Raw genomic sequence first — 15,526 nt, forward strand, 5'->3', positions numbered from 1 at the left:
CTGCAGTAGTCAACCTCCAAATTCTGCAAAATCAATGACACAATTGCACACAATCATTGTACAAGGGGTATAGTGATATCTAAATAAAGCAACAGTTCTTGTACCATAGAACCTACTAGCCTACAAAGCAGCTTCTGTCCCAGTAATAAGACAGTATCCTGGCTGTAACCTGTAACATATTCTAAGACTTTTAGGATTTCCAGAGACTTGTTTTGCTAATCACATTAATCTAAAAAGTTGAAAACTAATGTCTACATCTTCCATGGATGACTTTGGTAGATTTTTTTGCTTGTTTTTATGTCAATTCAACAGGAGCAAAATTTCAGACAACTCCAAAGTCGGAGGGGTAACAGACACATAAAAGAAAAGAATTAAAATACCAAGAGAAAATATAGCCATAGCAGTTGCAAGTTGTGAGGTGAAATTTGTGATATGTAGTAGTTCTGTATCTAAGGAAAGATAACACGGATGTGCAGTGAGCTGTCAAATGGATGATAGTTATTAAATAGGTGGAAGAAAACAGTTCCAGAAATCCACGAATCTTTGTGTTTCCTAATTCAATAGATTTCATACTTCTGCCTGTAATGTAAAATGAATATAGGACTGGATGTCCTGTGGCACCTTATAGACTAACTGAAGTGTAGGAGCATAAGCTTTCGTGGGCAAAGACCCACTTCGTCAGATGCATGTAGTGGAAATTTCCAGAGGCAGGAATAAATATGCAGGCCAGGATCAGGCTAACACGGCTACCCCTCTGATATAGGACTGGATGTTTCAGGGGATTGGTAGTAAAGCATGGTCACTAGTTCAAATCTAGCTCATGTAAATAGAGACTAAAAGCCAATGGCTATACAGTAGCCTATGTGAAATGAATTAGAAGAGACCTGAGAACTGAGTTTCCTAACTGAAAAGGTGGAGCGATAAGTCAAGAGTAAGACACCTGCCTTAAGCTGTGCAACAGTTGTCTGTTTTATAGATGTTTCTAGATCTGCCAAGCAGGCACCAAAATAAAGAAGAAAACAAAGCACACTGAGAGTACGTCTACTATTTGGAAATAACTAGCTCTATACAAAATAACTTAGTCCACATTGACACAGCAGGCAGTTATTTCAAAATACTGTCAAAATACTTGTCAAGCTGGAGGACTTACTCTGACTCTTGTAACCCTCATTGTGTGAGGAGTAAGGGAAGTCAGAGGAAGAGTGCTTGGTGGTGTGGACGCTCTGCTCATTATTTCGAAATAAGGGGAGGTTATTTTGAAATAACTGCCTAGTGCAGACCAGGGCTCACAGAGTCACAACTGAAAGGTATGTTTTTAAAGTGAAAATTGCAGGTTTAAGCTATATAACGTATCCACTATTGAAGAGCCACAGAGAGATCACACTGTAGTTCGCAGCCATGGCATTATTTTCACTAGCAAAACTAGAAGATGACAAATGGGGATATAATAAATACATACTGGCTCTACTGATCAGGAGAAGCTTTATCACTCAGCTGGGGCACATCTGGGGAAAAAGTCATTCAGGTGTATCTCTAGCATCCCATTCAATTAACATATCATTAAATATGGTTTGTCCCCTTTCAGCATGCTGTTTTACCTGTTACGTTTTTCAACATAGATTTACATGCAAAAAATAGTGAAATGCCTTCTTTGTGAACCATAAACCCACCCTTATTAAAAGATATTTTAAACTTTTAAAATAATTACATTTCAAGCCATTTGCAGATATCTCATAGAAATCTCCTACTGTAAATCTGGAACTTATATGGACTTTCAAACAAATTATTTGTTTTAAACAAGAGCGCACAAACATTAAGAGCAAAACAGACCTCTAAATACCCCTGTAATTGTGTGTGTAAACTCCACAGTTGCACATCAAAATCAAATAATTTTAAACCTAGTTATGAATGTTTAGGAAAATGTATCTTACATATGCAAACAGGAGAGCCGACAGACTCACCAGGCCCCTGGGCAAGATGGGGAGGGGGCCAACTCCATGCTCCTGGAAGGGTTGGGACCTCAGTCAGAAGGGGCAGGGTCAGAGCAGCTGGCCCTCAGTGCTGTCTAGACCACTTCCCCCCACAATCTCCCTCAGCTCCTGGCCAGAGTGAGGAGCGTGCTGCCTGGTGCTATGCAGTCCATCGCCTGGTAGCAGTAGCAGCAGTGGTGGCTGAGAGGCTTGGGGCTTGGGGCCCTTTGATTTGTCAGGCCTCTTTGCCTCCCCCCACTATCAGCAGGCATCCAAGCAAATGAAGAATTTATACAAAGGCAGACCTGGCGAGGCCTGTTTGAAAATGTACCATTGACTCACATAATGGTATTATGATACTTGCAGTATTATTTTATCCTATTTATCCTTTTAACATCTTATTTGATTTTGTTTTGTTTTTTGTTGACCATGGCAGCACAGGGAGTAGAGGTTTTCCTTAGGTAGCCTGACTTTTTCCTGTGTGATTACAGTTAATTTAGAACTCAGCAACTTGTTCACAATTATTTTCCTTTCAGTGACCACTACTTGGCATTTTTCAACATTGAATTTTGTTAACCATCATATTACAGATTCACCTTAGCTTTGTAAGATCCCTCTGAGGTTGTTCAAGGCTTCTCTGGTCTTTGCTAATCTGAATAATTGTCCGTTACCTGAATATTTTCCAATCACTAATAAAAATTGTAAAAAAAATCTAAATATATTAAGCAAAATAGATCTGAGGTTGGGATCTCAGGACATCTCACTTTTAAGTTTTTCCCCCAGTTTAAGTGTGAACAGTTATTTTGATTTTATTTTCTACTTTCGCTCTCTCTCTCTCAGCAACTCTCCTCCTTTATTGCTTCTGGGAAATTCTGCAGCTCTATCAATTCAGGTTAAGGTTCTTACTTATCTCTCTCTCTCTCTCTCTCTAAATTCCTGTGCAACAACGGAGTGATGTCATCATGTCACAGCACGCACAGGGTGGAGGGATGGGCACGGTAAAGCCCAGCCCCACCCCTTTGTTCCTGAAGCCAACCCCCACCCACTATCAGCTCGGCCCTCTCCAGCGGTCATGTGGAGAGCTGGGGCTGAGATGCCATGGCTTTGGCCTTCCCCAGCCACTGCTATATTTGTTTTGAATGATATGCATATCTTCTGTGATTCCAATAGGATATGCTGATATAGCCTTCATGCTGAATCTGTAAGCAGACAAATGATTCCAATCCTTCTTGTGAGCTCAAGAGTTAGTCCAGTTAATATTGTTATCAAGTCCTCAGCCATGATTATTTTTGCCAACCAACTACAACATGTCTTAGACAGTCAGCGTGGGAGAAACAAAAATATACACATCTCATCTTACTTACCCCAGTGATCATGGTAACTGATTTCTAGAATATTTTCTTTTAGCTATGAATTGCCTTTTCGTTTTTGTCTTAAGTGGGCATTTGTAAGGAATCCTTCCTTTCTTTATTCAAAGACCTCCCAAAGAAAACAGATGATAGTCTATGAACCTTTAAAAACATTGTTCCATCTTTTTTCCATTAACAATACTTCCTCTTCTTCATGCTTACAACTTTTACTTCAGAGTGAAATTGAGTTATTCATATTACTGCTATTCTAACAATTAGCAGCAAGGGGATGGAGATATGGCAGTGGAATGCCTACGTACGCACAGTGCCTTCTGGATTTACCATCTCCATACAGAAGTGCTTTTGTTGCACTGCTCTCACAGATGTAGAAATACCTTCAAAATGATAAACATTCAGATATGTGAACAGCCTCATACTGAAAATCCTTTTTTGGTTATAACCTATTGTTGCAATTTAAAACGTCTGCTACAGGGCTGTCAGAAATGTAATGAACTTAGAGAAATACACACACCTCACAACCTGTTCCCAATAGGCATATACCATATACATTTCTAAAAAGCTTGGAGGGGTACAATGCCAACTGTAAGTGGGCTTCATAGCTAGGATGCTCCCCAAAGACATATCACAATTAAATAAAGGTTTGTTTGGTTTTTTTAATGTGTCAGCCCTATAATGAAATACCATAGCACTGGTTGATGGGGTACTATTGGTAAGTGTAGCAGTAGCTTATTTGCTTCCTCTGACTAGCTTTCTATTGGATACATTCTACAGCCACAGAAAAATAGCTTTAAAAAGTACTCCGAGGAAGCCAGTTGTTAGGCACATAAACTTTCTGTTCACATTCATACCTTCAACCTTCTGTGTTCACATGGGTTTGAATTTTATTCCACTTATTTATATTATAATAAAAGCTGTGTTAAGCAGTCTGACATCCAAATTCTAATGAATAAGCTTTTCTATATCATCATATGCTTTCTGATGATGAGTGAATTTAAATGTGTCACTTAGTCTCTTACGACTGTGCCTCAGTCTTCCCTCCCTTCATAAAAGAGATAAACCTTCACTATGATGGTGCAAAGGAATTCAGACTCATCCAAGATAGAAATTGAAGCAGGAGCTCAGAAAAAAAAGACACAACATAGCAAGTAGGGACAAAGGATTAAGTATCCAACCCAAAAGAACCCCAAACTGCGAAAAAAGAAAGTGAAATAGCAACTCACTGACACATTTTCATTTATATCCTTTTATCACCATTGACACTATACACATACACTTGTTGAGAAGGAAGAAGAGAACATGTATAAATATTCCTTTAGTTTTAATTAAATTCTCCTAATTGTTGCAAGCCTGACAAGATTTTATTACTCCATTGTTTGCTTGTTCTCTCAAAGCTGCATTAAAACCTTTATTTTTTGTTCTTTCTGAGCTTCTTTCACCTCATAATTTCTATGACATAAAACAAAACACAAATATTTAAATTACTATTTCCACCTACACAAATTTGCACATACCGTTTCCTTAATTTAGGCCACTATTCATAGTATCATAATAAGAAGCATTCTTTTAAAATATGCCCACCCAGGGCTCAGTAGTCTTTGAGTGCTAGATAAAAATCATTCTACGAGGCTAATGAAGACAGAAATTCTGCCTGTAACAATATTAAGTTTTTTTTTCTCTAGTGATTCGAAGAGGTGAGCAATCTGCCAGTAATACATTGAGTGAAATGACTTGTCTTGTAGGAATTCCTGCTGACAGTCACTCACTCAGTGTGTTGACCCAAACACTTACCTGCTGACAAACAAATTACAGTGTCTACCTTTGAAAAGGTAACTAGCTGGTTTTAATTTTGATTGGTCTCACTGACTCTCTTTCGTGTATGCCCCAATTCCCATTCTTCATTGGGTTAAAAAAGAAAGGAAAATCCAATGACTTTTGCATTTGAAAAAATCATTATTGCCTACATCCGAGAATGTTATGTCAGATAAAACTGTTAAAGTGTGTCTAACCAACATTAAGAGTGGCAGGCCTGCCAGTGACTGACTGGGTGAGTGAACACATTACCGAGACAGCATTGTAGGAATTAATTTTCTTCAATAAAGTGATTTTTAAGGCTCATATATTTCACAATCTAAACATATGTCACTGTTTCATAAACAAAATAAATGGATTAAAATAATACATTACCAATATGCTGACACATGGAGATATTTTAATTAGAAATACTTACACTGTGTGATATTTAACTGCTATATTTGCTGAAGAGGAGCATGCATCATTTAATAACACGACATGAGGCAGGTATATCACTTTACATGATGTGGTAACAGAGTGGGACCAAATCACCTTCAGTCAGTGCTAAGACTATCTGACCACATTAGCCTCAATAAAAAATTGCTTCAAGGTTACAACATATAGGGGAAACTCCATAAAGAGAGGCAATCCACTAAAACAACTTTTTCATTGAAATAATAAGTCACCAAGATTCTAGTTCAAGAGAATACTATTTCTTCATAAACAGCCACATTTAACATCTTAGCTATTTAAAGGCCATATTTACATGACTGTCGCATTACATTGGCCTCTTTCCTGCACATTCTTCTTGACTTACTTTAAGGACCAGCGCTAAAATAGCTGAGGAAAGCAAATGTCAATTGGGTACTGAAATTTATACGTGTGAGAGAATTGGTATAAGTAGAAATGTAATATATTGTTTACTGTACTGAGTGCCCTCTGTTCTCTAGAGGTCAAAAGCACTGTAACCTCAGAGTTACAGTTTCTGATTGTTCCCAGGGTTAAATACATTATCAAAATTAATGGTTCAAACCCCTCAACCTTCAGATATATGAGTATTCATGCCTCCATCTGCTGAACTGTGCAACTAAAAATAGCATTCTTTGGCCTTCACTCTACTAATATTGTGCCCCTGAGGCACACTGTGCAATGCTTCAGCAGTGCATTGGATCTGCACCCAGCGGTGTAACGAAAGGTCATTTACTTTGTCTGCAATTAGGAAGAAAGATAAAAAAGGGAGAATAGAAATAGACAAATGTGTATTTGGTTACAGTTTTAAAACTCTTTGTCTTTACTTGATTATAAAAACTTCAGGCTTGCAGAACACAGCTGCAACCATAGTTAAGACTTGCCAAGGCTCATTAATGTTATAAGTGATAAACTTTGAAGGACAAATTACACAACTAGATCAGGAAGAAAAGTTAGGAACCACAGGTTTTGTGGAGCTCACTTTGTTTAGGAATAACTTCAGCTAACATAATTGTAATGTTTCGTTTCTATCAACAGTTTATCAGAAATTGTTGACAGAGTTGCAACATTTCCTTCTTTATCATATAAACTGCTTTGTAGAAATACCTAAAAATGAAAGCAGATTTTTTTAAACAATAAAGATCAAGCTGTAACTTTTTTCCTCTTTGGGGAGACACTGCACAAGATTTAATGTAGTCTTTGGTTTTCTGGGTCAAGGCTATAAATAGACTACGGAGTTTTTCCGGGATACCTCTAGTATCCCAGAAAAACTCCGGCGCGTCCAGGGAACGCATTTGCTCTTCCGACATTTTTTGCGGAAGAGTAGACATGCTCTTTTGGAAGCCCTGTATTCCTCATTTTATGAGGAATAAGGGCTCTTCCAAAGGAGGAGGTTTTTCTACATGGGTCCAAATTTTAGAAAAGTCTCTTCTAAAAAAAAAAATCGGTAAAAGGTAAGCAATTGAGGAGCACAATTTGCATACCTTTTACCCCCCAAAAAGGTCAGTCTAGACATAGCATGAGTGTCAACTAAGCTGATACAAGATTTCCATAGGGCTGCCAAGACTGCTGAGAAAGCTTGGGAAAAGCTGCGTGATGAGCAAATACGTTCTTTTAAATCAGGCTTGCCATGCATATGAGCCTACAGGAGATTTCTATTACGTGAGTGCAAACTTTGTACAAGTTAAAAATCATGGTGGCAAGAAAGAAGAGAGACTGCAGGAAAGGATATAAAAAGGAACACTGTGGAGGAAATGATTTGCAAGTGTCATCAGTAATGAATCATCACTCTCAATAATTACGGCAATATGTTGGACACATGCATCAGCAATGGGACACATACCACTATGCATATCTGCCACATGTGTATTTGGTACTGTATTTGCAAACTACTCAGCTGAAGGCAGATTTGGATGGATTCGCTCACATAGGCTTGACGCTGAAAGAGTGAACAGAAACACCTTGAAAAGGTGCAACACAGATTACCAAGAACACATTGGGCCAGCGATCCACTGAATACTGACTCTCCACTGAATACACTCTGTCCTATCTCTCAGTTATGATATTCAAAACTCTCCACAATGACATCCGCACCCAAGTTTTAAAGAGGGTTTTTTTTTCCATAATGAGGTAGCTAAGGTTGTAAAAATGTAGTGTGTAAACTGTGTACAGGGCAAAATGTAGTTTTATTTCAATGTAGCTTTTTTGCTAGTGTACAAATGGCCCCTGGGATTGATTCTAATTACCTGAGAAATCTCTGTGGTGTCCCTGGAATTGGGTTGCTTGAGTTGTGCGGAGCTTGCACACTGCACTCACAGCTAGCACAGATATAGGTAAAACACTAGGCTGGTCTTCATTACATCCTTTTAGAGAGATAAGCCACAAGGGTCTACCATCAGGAAGGAGGGTCCGGGCTAGCCTTTACAAATGTTTTAATTTCCTTGAATTAATTGGCAACCCATCTTTTGTTAGGTAAGCTTCCAGGGACGTAGCTGCTATTATTGTGGGATATGGCTGGAAAGTTCAAAAGTTCACAGTAATATAGCAATGAAGTGCTCTGAATGCTGGTCAGAACAGAGAGCTACCTGCCATATCTAGGCACAGGGTCTGGTTTGTGGATATAAAATGAAAAATAACTTGTTTTACCCAAACTGTCTTTGCACGAAATACAGAATCATAAAATCACAGAAATGTAGGCCTGCAAGGGGCAAGCTAGTCGACCCCCTCTGTTCTGAGGAAGAACCATGTATACCTGGACCAATCCTGACAGATGTTCGTCTAATCTAACCTGTTCTTAAAACACTCCAAAACCGGGGATTCCACAAGCTCTCTTGGTAACCTATTCCAGCACTTCACAAGCCCTACAAATAGAAAGTTTTACCTCATTTTAACCCTCATCTCCATGAAGATTAAGGTGGCAACTTCTCATCCTTCCTTCAGTGGACATGAACAATACTCACTCACTGTCCTGTTTGTAACAACCCTTATTATATTTGACAACTATTATCAGTGTCTCCCACATTATTCTTTTCTCAAAACTAAACTCACCCAATTATTTTAACCTTTCCTCATGGCTCAGGTTTTCTAAACCTTTTATCATTGTTGTTGTTTTCCTCTGGATGTTCTCCAACTTGCCCACATCTCTTTCAAAGCGAGGCAACCAAAACTGGGCAGAATAGTCCAGTCAAGGCCCCACAAGCCTTGCTCTACCTAAGTTTCTTGGCCAAGTAGCTTTCCATTAAACCACATGCACAAGCTATGAAGCCTGTGCAGGGGCTCAGGGCTGCAGCTTTTCTCCAAGCCCTGAAGCTGCCAGGGCTTGGCAGGGAGGAGCCAATGCAGCTGAGGGGAGATCCTCCCCACCAGCCCCTGTACAGAGCCACCCAGGTACGCCTGAGCCCCACTCCTATACCCCAAAGTACAACCTTGAGCCCCCCAAGTCCTGAGCAGCCTCCTGCACCCCAAAGCCCACATCGCAAGCACTGCCCCAAAGACCACACACTCAGCCCTGAACCTGTACCCCCCTCCTATCACCCAACCCCCAGCTCTGAGCCCTTCCACAAACCCTCATACCCACCCCAGAGCCTGCTCCCCCAGTTAGAGCCCTTGCACTTCAACCCAGCCCCATCCTAGATCCCAAACCCCCAGTCAGAGCCCTCATACCCTTGCACCCCAACCCACTGCCCCAGACCTGAGTCCCCTTCCACATTCAGAACCCCTTGATCCCACCCCCGCCACAAGAATTTTGTTATGTGCACCGCTGAGGGGGTGGAAAAAAATTAGAGGGAACACTACTCACAAGTGGCAAGTAGAGCAGGACAATTAAACCCTATGTCTTACTCAACAGCAGGTCTGTTAATACAACCCCGAATGTTGTTATTTTTCACAGCTGCATTATATTATTGGCTCGTATTGAATTTGTGATCGATTGTAACTCCCAATTCTTTACTAAATGTCATCTTGTTGACTTCAGATTAACTCTCCAGTTTAGCAAGCTCCTTCTGAATTCTAATCCTGTCCTCCAAAGTGCTAGAAATCCCTCTCTGCATGGTGTGATATGCAAATTTTATATACAGAAGCTCCATTTCCATTATCCTAGTGATTCATGGAAATATTGTATAGTACCACACTAGGACCCTATGTGACACTACTAGTTATATTGTCCCAGTTTGACAGTGAATCACTGATCGCTAGTCTTTGAAGCTTTCCATTAAACCATGGGTATAGAGAGTTGTGCATCCACTTTATAAAGGTTTAATATACACCTCATTTCCGTAGGTTTTCATGAAAATATCACGTGAGACTGTGTTAAAAGTTTTCCTAAAATGAAAATAAATCATGTCTAGCACTTCCTCTCCATCCACTCAGATTGGTTTGGAATAATTTCTTCTTGACAAATGCATGTTGGCTATTTATCACACTAGGTGATTGTATAATATATTGTTCTAGTCTTCTTCCAAGCTGACTTGTCTTTAAATCCCTGGTTTCTTTTGGTTCCTGTTTTTAAAGGCAGTTGTATGTTTGCCCATCTCCAATGCTGTTATACTTCACTATTCTTCACAGGCATTGTTGGTGTGCAGCAGGCAATACCATACATATGTCACCTGTGGATTTTTATTGGCAAGGGAATGCCTTTTAAGGGGGAACTTTTGATTTGATAGTTATAGGTGAGAAAATGGCAGGTCTGCGGATCTAGCACTCCCGTCCCTTTTTTAAAAAAATTATAGAAATGGTACAACCAAAGAAAGATAAGCAAAGTAGCTATCTGTATTTTGATCTTGCACTATTGTGCTATTCTATTTTATCCTTGCTGTTCAAATAAACGCAAGTCCAGTATAAGTAAAACTGATTTTCAAAGGTTTACTTGCATATAGTAATGTACTTCTTCTTGTTCCTCTTACGCTTCTCGCTTTCCACACATTTTAACTTTGAAAGCCTTTGTAGCTTTTCTTGTTAACTTAAACACCATGAAAACCTGGCTAAAAATCTGGTGTGCAAATCATTTTCCAGTAGAATTTAATTATTTTATGGAGAAAACAAATAAATGACCTAGCTAGGAGCTAAACCCAGAATCCTCACTGCCCTGGCATCTGAGCAGCTTAATGTATGGAATGGAAAGGTAGAGATTACATAAATGCAAAAGCCAGGAGTTAGCAATTTATGAAACACTTGTCACTGTACTGTTTAAGAGAAAAACAACTAAAAGAAAAAGTAAAAAGAAACAACAAAGCATTTTTTCCGATATACACAATACTCCAGCTGCAGCTCATGTGGTAAAATTAGGAGAAAGAAAAGGCAAATAAAGTGGGAAAAGATCTCTGAACATATCTCCTGACAACTGGTCATATATTTAAAAAAATATTCATTCAATTGACATAAAACACGCAGTACAAAGTCATAATGTTGTCTTTCTTTCATAGCACGCTGCTATATTTTCAGACTTGTAAGTATATAAGGTGTTAATCCTTCTGGGCTATGCTTAAAAGTTATTTAATGTTCAGACTATTATTTAGCATACAGCTGGTTAGTGGTTAGCAGTTTTCCTCCGAAGTGTTGGCTTCTGTCCCACATTTTTTTGTTCTGGCACATACCTGGAGCTGTAAAGGGCTGAGTCCAGAAGCAGCAGCAGCTGCCATTGTTGATGGAATGAACTGCACAGGGTAGTTATCACCTGTCGAGGAGAACAATGCATACAGGTTTAGACAATGAGCAGAGAATAGCAGCAGGCAAGTGCAAACATGGACTTAGCCTTGCCTGTGCTCCACAACACAGCTCTAAGCTCTATAACACGCCTCTAAGCCCAAACATCTGCAAAAACAAAAGGTTTAGCTGGGCACAGACTTGCAGTGCTACCTTGGAACTTTTTGTTAACAGATAGCTGGTAGGCAAACTGGCAAACCATGAATGTGATGCTCGTGATTTTTATTAAAGGAGTAAGTGTGCAATTCAGTCATGTACACTCTATTACAAATCATAAAACATATCAGTACTTATAATAAAGTTAAATAACTTTATAAAAACCTATGGTCAAGATCTTGCAGCTGAGGACCAATCCTGCAACACACTGAGGACCTCTAATGTTAATGGGAGATGCAGTCATTCAGAACCTGTGGGGATTGGGCCCTTTGGGTTATTGTTGTTGTTCTGTTCCCTGTTCTGTCATTAACTCGTTGTGTGATAAGTTCCGGAACTTCTCTATGACTTAAGCTTGCTCATCGTTAAAATGAGGCTAGCAATATGTCCTCACTTCAGAGGACCGTTGTGAGGATTAAATGATACCGGTAAAGTATGAATGACATTTTAATCCTAGCAATTTTTTTTATTGAAAAGATTATCTGAAAACTTCACAGCATGTGAAAAACACAAAAAGTGAATTTCTACATAACTTTTTAGACCTCAACACAGGGAGGTGCTGATTGCCCTCAGTTGCTACGAGCTTAGGGATTCGGCATCCTATGATAACAACTTAAATAATTGTGCATTTGCATTTGAATTATGATTAGTATGCTCAAAAATAAGATATCTGAAATAAGCACTACAGCTTTATGTATCATAACATTCTATAAGCCTTCCACTTCCAAGCCACTAAAATGATCCCTGTCATATAGCAACATTAACATGTTTAGTTAATGTGAATGATGAAGGAATGCTGGCAACAACAACAAAAGTTTGTCAGTGGAACTGTGGAACCTGGAATATAAAAAATAATATAGTGATGGATAAATTACACTATAACCATGATTTAATGGAGTATCACTTTGGCTCTGGCTCCTTGTTTAAAGTCAGTGTTATGTATATCTTTAAGCTATATTTTAATAGGCTGTTCCTCTGAACATTTTTTTTGTATTTAAACTAATCAGATTGTTTTCATCTTTTTTTTTTTTTTTTTGTACATTGAAAGTAGAATGTAAGAATGAAGACACAATGTCAAGGGTATCCAGAATAAAATAGTCGGGAAATTCCATCATCTGTTTCTTTTTTTGGTTTGGTTTGGTTTGGTTTGGTTTGGTTTTTTCAAATCTACATTAGTACCTGAAGTCGTCACAAAGTCAGTGGATTCATTGGAATTGTTTACCACCTGAAGTGCTACTGTACTCAGCCAGCTCAGTGTAAATGTTAAGATGCTTTCACTTTTTAACAAATTGTGAGTTTCTAATCCACAAGGTCTCTTTGCATCATATCCATAATACCTCATCAGACCATTGAGCACAGTATGTGCTTGTACACAGTCCAGTAACAATTGGCTTCTGATTGCATATGGAGCTCTGCTACAATGCATTCACTAACACTATATTGTGATGGTATCCTATGGAGTAATGTTCAAAATATCTGATCTTATTTTTCCCCCTTCCATGAGGTTGATTTTAGTTTGCAGGATTGTTGTTGTTGTTGTTGTTGTTTTTAAGCAACAGCTAAATTATTTTCTGATAGTACAAGACAGTCTATTTATGTTTAAATAATACTGCTTAGCTCCCTGATAACTAAACTAAATTATCTGAAAAAAGAATATCCTGATCTAAGTTAAGTAATGTTTCTTTGGTAAATATCTTGCCAGGTTTTAAAAAAAATCACAAAGATGTTGAATTAATGATCCTTTAAATGGTGTGGGGGGGGGGGGAGGACATAACCATTCAAGCTATCAGCATGGACTGCCTTGCAGAACATTTTGGAGACATTCTTTCTTTAAATATCATGAATTATTCATTCCCGTTCCACACAGTAATCTCTCTCCCCCTCCTTCCACTTTTTAAGTTCAATACCAGTTGCTTTATTTGTACTAAAACATTTTCCATGTCAAACATATTTTTAAAAAAATCAAACTCTAAAAGAATTCCCTGCGGCACTCCTTTTTCACAGCTGTCATGCTTCTATGGTTTGAAATAGCTGGAATATATATATATATATATATATATATATATATATATATATATATATATATAGCTTCACAGTTAATTTATTAGTTTATTAGTTTTTGTACCACACCCTGTTGTGTTCTCTGGCTCACCTGCAGTTTTTCCCTTTTCTTGAGGAAAAAATATAAATTCATGTTTATAATTAAAAAAAAAACATAGTGTTGTCTCTCTTTTATTTGTGTCAGATTTGACCATTTAAAAAAAATCTGTGAGTGGTTAAATTCCCATATACTGTAGTATCATTATTCAGAGAACAAAACTTAATAGCTCCAGAGCTAGAGAATGCTTTGCTGACACCCAGTAGCAAAAGCCGAGCAAAGGTACTTCCCCTCACTCCCGCCCCAAGGCAAGTGAGCACTCAGGGTACAGACTGGTTTTAATTTTTAATTACAGAAGATATATATTTCCCTCTTCTAATTTTCTCCATGCAAAAATGGATCAAGAAGCTTCTCAGTAGCTGTCTTGGCAAGAAATCAGTCAACATGTTGTAGCAATTTTTTTCAAATTTGTTTCTGGATTTGGAATGCTTGCGTGAGGACCCTTTCTTTTTAAATTTGTACAAAGGAAGACACAACATGTTGAAACAGGTCTGCTTGAGCTACTGGTGTGTACCAGCCTTTGATAACCAGGGAGTGAGAAGAATGCCTAAAGAAGAAAATCTGAACCCTTCTTGTTTTACAAACTGATCTCCATAGTCTTCCTGCTTTGTTGATTATCTATTTATGTTTGCAGTTATTGTTATACACTGGTGTTTACCTGCCATAGAAAACTTCTCCAGATTTTTGTTTCACATGTTATATTGGGCAACATTTCTAACTGAATAAAAGTAGCACACAGTTGTACCACATTGTTCTGCATATAGAATAACTAAATATCTCTTACTTAGTTTGTCTTGGATTCAGCAATGAAGCTCAACTGATCTTTATTCACAAGAGGAGAGGACTTGCTTTTCAAATCAAGATTTGGTGGTCTACAAGGCAGGAAACCCAGAATGGACAAATCTGTTAGTCTGTCAGTTTTGCCACTTATCTTTGTTCTTAACACATTTCAACGGACATACATGGCTTCACTCTATCTTGCAAGTGGGTGCTAAGGTTTGCTCGGGATTTACTCACTTATATAAATTAACCTGAAATTCTACACACATCTGATATGGGTTTGGAAATTAACATTTGTACATTTTCCAATGGTATAAAGAGCCCCAGAAGAGTTCACAGCTGTCTCTACTTTCCCTGCCTCCCAGTGTTGCTATTTCCCATCACAGTTCCAAAGCTGATGCCTAGACTTGCAGTCTTTGCATAGAATGGGGGTTTTGTTTATGTAAGGACATTAGGATTAGTCAAGCTGCTAATAAAGTCAATTCAATATAGAGACAGTATGGAGACTAATAGAATCCTAGAACTGGAAGGGACCTCGAGAGGTCATCAAGTCCAGTCCCCGCCCTCATGGCTGGACCAAGCACCATCTAGATCATCCCTGATAGATGTTGGTCCAACCCTGCTCTTGATTATCACCAATGATAGAGATTCTACAACCTGCACAGGCAATTTATTCCAATACTTAACCACCCTGGTAGATAGGAAATGTTTCTAATGTCTAATCTAAATTTCCCATGCTGTAATTTAAGCCCATTGCTTTTTGTCATAACCTCAGACATTAAGGAGAACAATTTTTCTCCCTCTTCCTTGTAACAACATTTTAGGTACTTGAAAACTGTTATGTTCCCTCTCAGTCTTCCCTTTTCCAAACTAAATAAACCCAATTCTTTCACTCTTCCCATAGAGGTCAATTTTTCTAGACCTTCAATCATCTTTTGTTGTTCTTCTCTAGGCCTTCTCCAATTTCTCCACATCTTTCCTGAACATGGTACCCAGACCTGGACACAACACTCCAGTTGAGGTCTAATCAAGGCTGGCCTTACCATGAGGTGAACTGAGGTGGCCGCCTCAGGTGCCAGACTGTGTGTGGGGGAGAGCCACTAGGACCCAGAGTGTAGAAAATTGTGTCTGCTGCT

The 15,526-nt window shown here is 38.6% G+C and overlaps 1 protein-coding gene across 29 annotated transcripts in view; it reads right to left on the reverse strand.

Annotated features, from left to right (window-relative positions):
* Positions 1-15,526, reverse strand: part of SOX6 (SRY-box transcription factor 6) — a 519,233-nt gene that overhangs the window by 108,056 nt on the left and 395,651 nt on the right. For all 29 annotated transcript variants that reach the window (XM_025190443.2, XM_006134565.4, XM_075928048.1 and 26 more), the window contains one exon: positions 11,191-11,270. In XM_025190443.2, the coding sequence (XP_025046228.1) occupies positions 11,191-11,270 (80 nt within the window). The remainder of the gene's footprint in view (positions 1-11,190; positions 11,271-15,526) is intronic.

The sequence above is a fragment of the Pelodiscus sinensis genome, chromosome 4 (genome assembly GCF_049634645.1).
Source record: "Pelodiscus sinensis isolate JC-2024 chromosome 4, ASM4963464v1, whole genome shotgun sequence".
Classification (NCBI taxonomy): domain Eukaryota; kingdom Metazoa; phylum Chordata; order Testudines; family Trionychidae; genus Pelodiscus; species Pelodiscus sinensis.